This window comes from Aulostomus chinensis, chromosome 24 (assembly GCF_037954235.1).
Source record: "Aulostomus chinensis isolate RoL2024-O1b breed Wild chromosome 24, RoL_Achi_v1.0, whole genome shotgun sequence".
In the NCBI taxonomy this organism is placed as follows: domain Eukaryota; kingdom Metazoa; phylum Chordata; class Actinopteri; order Syngnathiformes; family Aulostomidae; genus Aulostomus; species Aulostomus chinensis.
In genome coordinates, this window is record NC_141343.1 from 10,994,104 (window position 1) to 11,004,123 (window position 10,020).

The following is a 10,020-nucleotide window of genomic DNA, read 5'->3' on the forward strand; positions in this document are numbered from 1 at the left end:
TTATGAGCTGGTTTTGTATTCATCATGTAAAATTAGAAAAAAAATAATAAAGAAGAAAGTCGATTTAACTAATTTGAGTCATTTTGATTTTAATTTAGCGAAAGTGCTGATTTCCTGAAGATAATTGATAATTATAACACCCCAACTGAATACAGAATGTCTGGATTACAATAATTAAAAACTGCCGAGATGAAAATAATAGAAAAATGAATCACAATCTGAATGAAGCAAGTTTCATACAGAACGTGCTGGAGAGCTTGACGCGTCACTCACAGTCGTATCTAGTGCTCGCGCACACTTGTATGACTGGAATGGTTCACTTGTAGCAAAGCACGACCGTGACTCTGCACAAATGTGACAAGCTAACGCTTAACATTGTTTAGGAGTGTGTGTTATGTGTTTATTCACAGAGCAGCAGCCGCCCCCCCCCCCCCCCCCCCCCAAATTTCGGCAAACTTACCAACATTGCCCTCAAAATGGCAGCTAATTAGACAGTGCGTCCTCCCAACAGCTGGACGTGACAGGGGTATCAGCTCTGGGCTTCATAGAAGAACTCAGAAGTTTGGTTTATTTGAAGTGCTGATTTATTTTAGCCTAATTTCAGTAATTGCGGGCTGCTTGTATTTGTGCAGCAACAAAAGCTAAGTTAAGAAGTTTTATAATTGTTTTTCCTACAGCTCAGCCAAAAATGGCAATTGGACTGTTGCCCAGGCAACAATAGCCGATACCTGTGCACATCCTTGGTTTTCTCTATTGAATCATCCATTATCCCCACCCGTGTGTGTCGTGGAAGCCACGTGTGTGCGGGTCTGCACAGCAAATCTGCAAGGTCGTCTGTCTGTCTAGTGGCCGTCTAGCAACCGAAGGGTCGCTGGTTCGATCCCCGACCCTGGTGACCATGTCAAAGTGTCCTTGAGCAAGATACTGAACCCATAATTGCTCCTGATGAGTAGGTTGGCGCCTTGCATGGCAGCCTCCACCATCAGTGTGTGAGTGAATGGGTGAATGAGATGACACTGTAAAGCGCTTTGAGTACCGCTAAGGTAGAAAAGCGCTATATAAAATTGAGTCCATTTACCATTTAGAGTCCATTTACCTTGTTCCTCGGTCTTCTATTCGCCTCCTCCCTCAGCCCTCCTCTAGATTTATAAAAATATCACTGCTACATCAGAGACACAGTCCAATTTAGATCAGAATTGCCCACTCAGACAATTACAGGGCAAAGATGCTTACTGGAAGCTTGTTTTGAGTGTGTGTGCGTGCGTGTGTGTGTGTGTGTGTGTGTGTGTGAGTGTGCGCGCGCGCCTGCGTGCGTGTGCGCACCATCTGCATTTGCAAGAAGAGTGAAAACATCTTTCCCATAGAGAAAAGTCTTCTGTGGATCCTTTCAAAGGAGAACTACTCTCCCGTTGATATTGCTGGCAATATCTGCACTAATCCGCAGGAAGAATAGGGGCATCCCAATTCTCCTCTAAGGATACGGAAGCACGTGACTTTCAGCCTAGAAAGATGGATTCTTATGTAATCTTGCAAATCCAGCTGTTTAGTCACAGTCTTCTCTAAAAGATAACACGTGTTTTTTTGTTGTTTGTTTGTTACTAAACTACCCAGGATACTGCATTTCGAATTCTGTATTATTGAAGCATGTTTCTCTTCTTACTTGGGGCATTTTGTATTAACTTTGATATTTCTTGTTACGCTCTACTTTCTATAGGTTCGGGTAAACATAGTTAAAATAGGTCAAATTGACCATTTCGTTGTAAATAACAGATTTCTGCCGGTAGGATTTTCCACCAGAACGCCTTCTAACCCAAATTTCCCGTCGTGTGAAGTGCTTATCGACTGACAGCTGGTGAGAATCGGTGGGAAACGTGCTTCCTCAGTGCAAGTCGCCTCGTTGACCTGTGTCTTCATAGCTGTTGGTCATTTTCATCAATGCTAAACCTACATGCACCATCAGGCTTCTGTTCAGAGTCGAAGGACGTACGAACCCCGCAGCTTTACTAAGAGGAGCTCTGTGTTTGCCAATGCTAATGAAGTTGCTAACGGTCAGCGCATACACAGCAAACCAGGCTGCAACTTAAATCGATGAGTGGCTAAAACCTTAACCTTACGGGAAAATATATTTCTCTGTAGTGTTTTGAGTCAGGAGGGCCCACGCTGTAAACTACCGGCTTTGGTGTGTTTGATTGTTAAAAGTTGATGATTAAACACTTGGAGAGAAATAATTTATCCCCCATCCATACCCCAAATCCCCCCCCGACAAAAGTTCTGAGGATCACTTTAATGTTCGGATATGAATTTCAACTAATCTCCTCAAATGAGAACAGAGACTCATCTAATCTGCTGGTCTAAAAACAGGATTAAGCCAGGCCAGTCATACGGTAACTGACAGCTGTTTCCTTGTGTTCCCTACCACCCCAGCTGTAGCGTTTTCATGGGGTTCCTTCTGAAATGTTCCGCAACAAACAGCTCCCACTTATGCTACAGATTTTAATACATTTGTTCTCTCACAGGCTGATAAACAACTAAAGGATAGATAATTTCCAGAATGTGCATGAAAAAATTAGCTGTATTTTGTCTAAACATGTCTGGCGGGGATGCTAACTTACCCTTCATATAAACAGATGAACTGGCAGCTGGTTGGTTTGCCAGCAGGCAAGCTTTTTCATCCTTTGTGTGTTGTTTTTCCCTGCCGTCTTCAGCCGATTCCCGTGCGCCGCCATGTCCCGCGGGTGTTGGGTCCTGCTAGAGCTGTGTATTTTTGATATTCATGAACAGGATCTCAAAATGCAGCCATTGGGAGACCGACCCTTACTGATGATCACGAGCTACCGATGGTGACTGAAAGAATTAACGCCGCAGATACAAGCAACTAGGGCGCCTGGTCTGGCTTACAGGGTGAGGGGTTCGGACATTCAGGGACAGTAAAATTGCTGCTCTTTTCAAATTGAGGGTAGTCAGCTGATATGGTTCACTCTTTGGGTGCCTCGTGGGCTCCTTCCACTGGAGGTATTCCTGGCACATGGTAAGAAGCATGGGGTAGCCCCAAAACATGCTGGAGGGGTAATATATTTCATTTGACGGATTAGGAACGACTCAAGGTCCCCCAAGGGGAGCCGAAGTACATTTCATGGGGGATGGAGAGGGGCAGGGCCCAGTTGCGGGCTTACCAGTGATGCCCAATACTGTGTTCATCTCATGTGCGCCATAAAACATTCTGACTCTCATTTCCACATGAGTATTTTTAGAATATTTAGCACCAAAAAAAGAAAGGGTATCTTTTAGGAAATGTCATGAATGAGGATGAGAATCCAGCAAATATCTTTTTTTTTTTTTTCCTCCCATCAGATACATTTGCCAGCAAGGTCGCAGCCATCCAGGACCAGTATGCTGATGCGTCCATCGGTAATGTCACGGGCTCAAACGCTGTCAACGTCTTCCTGGGCATTGGCGTAGCATGGACCATTGCCGCCGTTGCCTGGCGCTCCAAGGGCAAGCCATTCAAGGTGGACCCTGGAAACCTGGCATTCTCTGTCACCCTCTTCACCATCCTGGCCGTGATGTGTGTCATCATGCTGCTGTACCGGCGGCGGCCAACAGTGGCTGGTGGCGAGTTGGGAGGCCCACGGACTTGCAAGATGTTGACATCTCTGTTGTTTGTGTCACTGTGGCTTATTTACATCCTGCTGGCTTCACTGGAGGCCTACTGCCATATACCAGGATTTTAAATGGAGAGGAAAGGAGAGGGGGAGAGGAGAGGAGAGGAAAGGAGAGTAGAGGAGAGGAAAGGTGCCCACTGCCAGCATGAGGAGAGACGGAAAGAGGTTTTTACAAATCTTAAAAATAGGGTTCCATCAGATTTCTGAGAGGAGAGGAGTGGTACCCACTGCCAACACGAGGAGCGACAGAGAGAGGTCTTAGGAATAGGGTTCCCTCAGATTTCTGCTTCCAACCCTTTTCCTCCTCATCTCTGCGATGAGATCAATTTACGGAACGAATTGGGGAACAATTAAGAAAAAGAGAGAACTGAAATCACGAACTACTGTTACTACTACATTCCTGTAGTACTTCCGTCAGGCATCATCAGTTGTTGCTGTTTAGGCTGACGTTGCTCTAGTTCACTGCCAAACATGCTGGATGGACAACAAGGAGTGTGGATTCGGAAGGGAGGAATGAAAGAGGAATCATGGCAGATTAATAGGCTGAGACAAAACAAAAATCTGATGGCAACAAAAGTAGATGGACCGCAATGAAAGTTAAAGGCCAGGGAGGAGAAAAGAGTTCCAGACCTCCTCCCTGTTCTCTCTCTCTCTCCCATGCCATCAGATTCTACTGTATGTCATCATCCTGTTGTGTCAGGAACAGTGGCTCCTCCCATATCCATCGCAACATGGACGCTAAGCCCTTCTTCCACCAGTCAGACACACTTTGGGGGTCCTCATGTGACTGTACGATGGGGGAATATACGTCAAAATAACTTATTTTCTCTTCCTTCCCTTTTTGAATACACTGTGCAAAATAGTCACTCCATCCTGCGACACACAGTCACTCCACCATCCATCCCTCTTGCCTTATCTCCTGCGTAGAAATGATTCCGTAGTCACTAACGTCCCTCTTTTCAAATGAGCCACTCCTCCGCTCCTCTACTTGGACACGAGTCACAACAGAGGAGGAAATACACACACACATACACACACCTTTTCTAAACTTTCAGTGGCGTCATGTGTTGATGTTACTGTGCAACTGTTTGAAAAAAAAGAAGAAGAAGAAGAAGAAAAAATAAGAGCGAAGGAAAAAAATAAAAACCAGTTTGAGGCCTGGAAGACTGTACCGATATTGAAGATGACGGAGAACAAACAGGAAACACAAGCAAGCTTTTCTGGATTTAGGAGAGTGAGATCCAGAAAAGGGAGCAGGAACAGGAGCTTCCTAGTGAGACGGGGGACTTTTTTGTGCACTACGGAGGGTGAGGTGCATTGTTTACGCTCCAAAACCTTGACGAGGATGCAGCCAGCTGTAAATAAAGTAACTCCGAGAAGACATCCACGACAGACCACGAAGATGACGGTGATGACAAAATAACTACCATCCCCAATACTTCTTCGGGATAATATGAGACATCCCAATGGCTCGACGCGAGAAGGCAGCGACGTTTCATTTATGGAAACACCCTTTGTCAGGAAAATGACGGAGGGACACAGGAAAAAAGCCCCGGGTGCCATTTTTTTTTTCTCCCCGAAATTGAAAATGGAGACTCATCAATAGGAACTGTGAAAGGAAAAGTCGGCGGTGACAGAAGTCAGACGCTTGGAGGGAAATGTATGGCAGCTCTGAAATATCACATGACTGTTCTGTACCAGGTGTGAATGGGACATTCTTTGTACTTCAGAATCCTCTGTTATCCAAAGATTTATTAGTCACCGCCATTTTTTTCCGTGTGCAGTGTTACCCTGTAGGCATTGTACAAATCCCTTGAGGTGCCAGTCAAATAGATTTATAAATGTGTTCACACTAAAGATAAATGTGTTGAAAAAATATATAATATAAATATATATATATATATATCTACAGTATATCTATATACCTATCTATATCTATATCTATATATATTTAGGTGTAGCTAGACGGATAGATATAGATAGATATAGGTATTTTTATGGTATGAGCCTGTGTCAAAGGTTGTGCTATTTATTTTGTTTTTGTGAAAGGGACATTTTAATTTCCACATATCCATGAAAAGCTTTTTGGACATTGTTTGTCTGTGAGAAAGTGTTGAAGCCCACATTTGTTCCCTGCCTAGGAGCTGGACAGAAGGGATGGCATATGGCTTGTCAGTGCAAATTATTATTTAAAAAAAAAAAAAGAAAAATTCCCTTAACAACTGCGGAGATGGCAAAACTCCGCGGGAACCGCTTTCCGCCCGGTGATGCGAACTTCAAGGAGAATCCTCCAAGAGAGAAAATAATAATTCGGCTTTTTCGCCGAGAGGAAAAAAACGGGTCTGAAAACGAGGACTCACCTGCCCGCTCTACTCCACGATGGTGCCCGACTCATTCGCTGCTGCTCTCAGCCCGACAGAGGTGCAGAAACTAGCTCGCTGGTTAAAGCTGAGGCTCATCCGATGCAACCTCACCAAGGTCAGTGCTTGAACAAATGGAAGATAAGTGGGCAATTCAGAGTCGAGGGGCAGTTACCTGTCAGAATAAAATGCCTGCCAACTTTCCCCCTTCCTCCACTGTGGTATTTCAAACGCTGTGCTAGCTCCTTGCACTTTCTCCAAAAGTATCCTGTAGAAGTACTCCAAAATTTGTTATGCGTGTTCCTCGAAAAGTTTTCACGCGCTCAAGTTAATGATTAAGCTTTTTCCAACCGCCCTATTCCTTTCGCTCCATCTGAAATTAATATTTCTTGGCGAGCAGATACGAAATATTCACGTAAAAGCTGACCCGTAAGCGTAAAAGATACGTCAGCATGCACGAGCTCGCGGTTCTGAAACCAGAATTGTCGAAATCTTGAAGCAACGCCCCCACCCCCCCGCAGCCAACACCCCATGAAAGACACCTCAAAGAAATTTAGGTAATTATTATTCTTTATTTTAACACCTGAACGTTATTGCCATCTTTTTTGGATTCAGCGTGGCGACCTGATCTCGTAGAAATATGCGAAACCATAACCTCTGAACACATTGGCGTCACAGAAACACACAAAACCCCGGTCCAATGATGTAGCATTGTGGGCGGCGTATGATGTTTAGTAGTTTTGACTTTTTGATCATCATTTTCTTACTGTTGAAAACCTCGTGCTTTCATGAAGTTCTGATGAAGATTAAAGTAAAAATGACGTTCTTCACCATCAAGCCGAGTTTGTTGCCCCCTAACTTGGACTTTGCATGAGGTTGAACCGTGGAATCTGGGTCCACCATGATAATGGTGGTGGTGATTACGCGTGCTTTAATACGTATCATTTGGGCACATTGCATCTGGACACCACACAATTGTGTCATCAGAGGTTTTGGTGATTTCATGGATTTTACAGAAATCACCTTGAAGTTTAAATACCCCCCCCCCCCCCCAAAAAATACACAGATCAGCAAAATTCCTGAAACATTACAAACAAGGCGTGAAGTAGCCACACGGTGTGAAGTAGCTGCAGGGCATAAACTAGCCACAGGGTGAGAAGTAGCCGCAGGCCGTGAAGTAGCCGCACGGTGTGAAGTTGCCACAGGGCGTGAAGTAGCTGCAGGCATAAACTAGCCACCGGGTGAGAAGTAGCCGCAGGCCGTGAAGTAGCCGCAGGCTGTGAAGTAGCCACAGGGCGTGAAGTAGCCTCACAGTGTGAAGTAGCCACAGGGTGTGAAGTAGCTCCAGGGCATAAACTAGCCACAGGGTGTGAAGTAGCCTCACGGTGTGAAGTAGCTGCAGCACGGAATGCTAGCACGGTTTTTAAACTATGTAACCTTCCTGACTAACAACCAAGATCCATTCATTGTCCCTGTTTCTGTCGTAGTATTTAGAAATCTAAGACAAAATATGTCCAAACAGGGGCTGCTACTGTTACCATGGCATTGTTTTTGCCTGCCACCTGCTGGGCCAAACACAAGCACCAGTTTGAATTTGGGCAGGCCAGATAATAATTCCTGCTGACACTGGAGGAACACAAGAATGCTGGTACTGATTTAGAAATGAAGGCTTCTTAAGGGTTGAAAAGGCTTTCTGTGTGTGTGTGTGTTTTTGCCTGCGTGAACTTGGATTTTGTTACCCATTGGAGATCATTCTGGTATAAACACTTAACCAACAGGGTCCCTAGTCCTCATAGATACCAAAGTCCTGTTGCAGCATGAGTAATTAATTAGTTCCTGGTTAAAGTCAGAGTTAAGGTCTGAATTTAGGTTGGATTAAAGTTCGAGCTGGGCATCAGTTGGTCGGGGATGCAATTAGGATCAGGGCTTGGGTTAGGCCACCATGAATGGCAGTCAGTGGAATGTCACATTAAGGAGGGCTCCCCTACCTGTGTGTGTGTGTGTGTGTGTGTGTGTGTGTGTGTGTGAGTGTGTGTGCGCTGACTCTATAAGCAAGTGAAAAAATGCATTCGTATTTTTAGTCCCCTGCCTGTTGCTTAGCGACCATCTATCTGTAAGCCGGTGTCTTCTTGACTGGTCCTGGTGTGTGAGGCAATGCAATTGTGTGTGTGTGTGTGTGTGTGTGTGTGTGTGCATATGTGTGTAATTCTCTTTTGATAATTCACTTGTCAGCATGCTCTTGTTTCTATTTAGTAAAAGTGACAATATAGTTTGTCATTCATTTTTCTCTCTCTAGTTGAAATTATGTTCCTTATGCCATCTTTTGTTTGCATGTCTCCATTGTGTGTATGTCTACATGCATTTTTGTGCCTTTGTGTGTGTGTGTGTGTGTGTGTGTTGAGACAGAAGCGTTATTGCTGTCAATGTGTAAAACCGGTGTCATATTTACACGATCCTTGTCTTCTTTTGTTTCTTCTGGGCCCGGATTTATTTACAACATACAGAAGAGAGCGGAACGAATGTGAAGCTGAAGTGTCCATGTCAAATAATTCAGTTCATGAAAACGATCAAATATGTAAACCGTATTGTTATGACATCCCACATCATTTCACTGTATTTTTCATGAACATAGAAAAATATGAGTCTCCTTCTTTTATTGTAATGATCCTAGAGGTTTTGGGCCAGAACTTGCGTGAAATCAAACTTTTCAAAAACATTTTCTAGCCACTCAGATAAAACTTTTTCTCGAGTTATTTAATGAAATGCACTTTTGAAGCCATGAAATATCATTTCATGATATTAAACACTCATCAGCGTCTCTGTTTATTGATGCTGTGTCTCAGATTTCAGAGCCTCTGTTTCTGCAATCACTGTTTTCACTCCTCTGTGTTGGAAATATTTGGATACGCGTACGCGTGTGTGTGTGTGTGTGTGTGTGTGTGTGTGTGTCACTAGTAACTGATAAGCATGTTACTTTTGTATATTTCTCTCAATAATCAATCTCTCCCACCTAAATATTTCTATATTTTGTGACTTTATACTCATCGTGTTCTTAATATATCATGCAGCGCTACTTCTGAGGTCACCAAGTGCTTTGATATAAATATGTGGTATATTGATTTTTCCATCTCTTATATTACTGTATTTTTTCTTGCGTTTATTTAAATTGTGTTGTGTTGTTTTTTTGTTTTGTTTTTTTGGCCCCAAGGGAATAGATGAACAAACTAGCATTACAAAGTGAGCGTGATTCTGTCCTTTTTCTAGTGTGCGTGCGTGCGTGCGTGCGCGGGCACGCGAGAGTGTTTTCTGTGTTATATCCGCATATCATTCCTGTCACCGATGAATGTGTCAGTGCATGAATTAAACTCATTCTGAATACGGTGTTGGTGTTGGAAATGTCGTAGTAAAAGAGTCTTTTTTAGAAGCTGAAAACGAAAATGTCATGATAATGAAATCGTTGATTTCCAAAACCAAACATTTCTTTCTTTCTTTTTTTTCCCCCCCCTCGATGATGTAATAAAACTCGACTGGCGAATCCTCAGAGAGGCGTCTTCATCTTTTCTGGTTGTGGAAAGAATAAATACAACTGGGACAAAGGAAGCTTCTTATTTCACCTACGGCTGTCAGTGGGTCAGAAAGATCTTGAAAAAGATCTTAAGAAAGATCTTAAGATCTAAAATTAAGACGTTCTAAAGACAATTCCTCAATATCTTCTAAAGGACAGCCCCACCACGTACAAATTTCTCTATTCTTCCTACTTACGAACTTCTTAAAATACGTCACGAGTGTCTGCTGCATCGCACGCACCGCTGACGTCAGCATCACCAGTTAACAATGGAGAGGGAGGAAAAAGCCGTCTGAAAACTTTTCAGAGCAGGAGCTCGGGGTGATGTTGGGAGGAAATGGATTCAAGGAAAAAAAACTACTGCTTGGAAGAACTGATTATTTGGGAGTAACGGCTGAAAACAAGACGAGGGGGTGGGCCATAGTGGCTGAGG

At 43.6% G+C, this 10,020-nt stretch overlaps 1 protein-coding gene across 3 annotated transcripts in view; it reads left to right on the forward strand.

Annotated features, from left to right (window-relative positions):
- Positions 1-9,637, forward strand: part of slc8a4b (solute carrier family 8 member 4b) — a 125,881-nt gene extending 116,244 nt beyond the window's left edge. For all 3 annotated transcript variants that reach the window (XM_086197741.1, XM_086197740.1, XM_086197742.1), the window contains one exon: positions 3,352-9,637. In XM_086197741.1, the coding sequence (XP_086053867.1) occupies positions 3,352-3,731 (380 nt within the window). In that variant the 3' untranslated portion in view covers positions 3,732-9,637. The remainder of the gene's footprint in view (positions 1-3,351) is intronic.
- Positions 9,638-10,020: the final 383 nt, after the last annotated feature.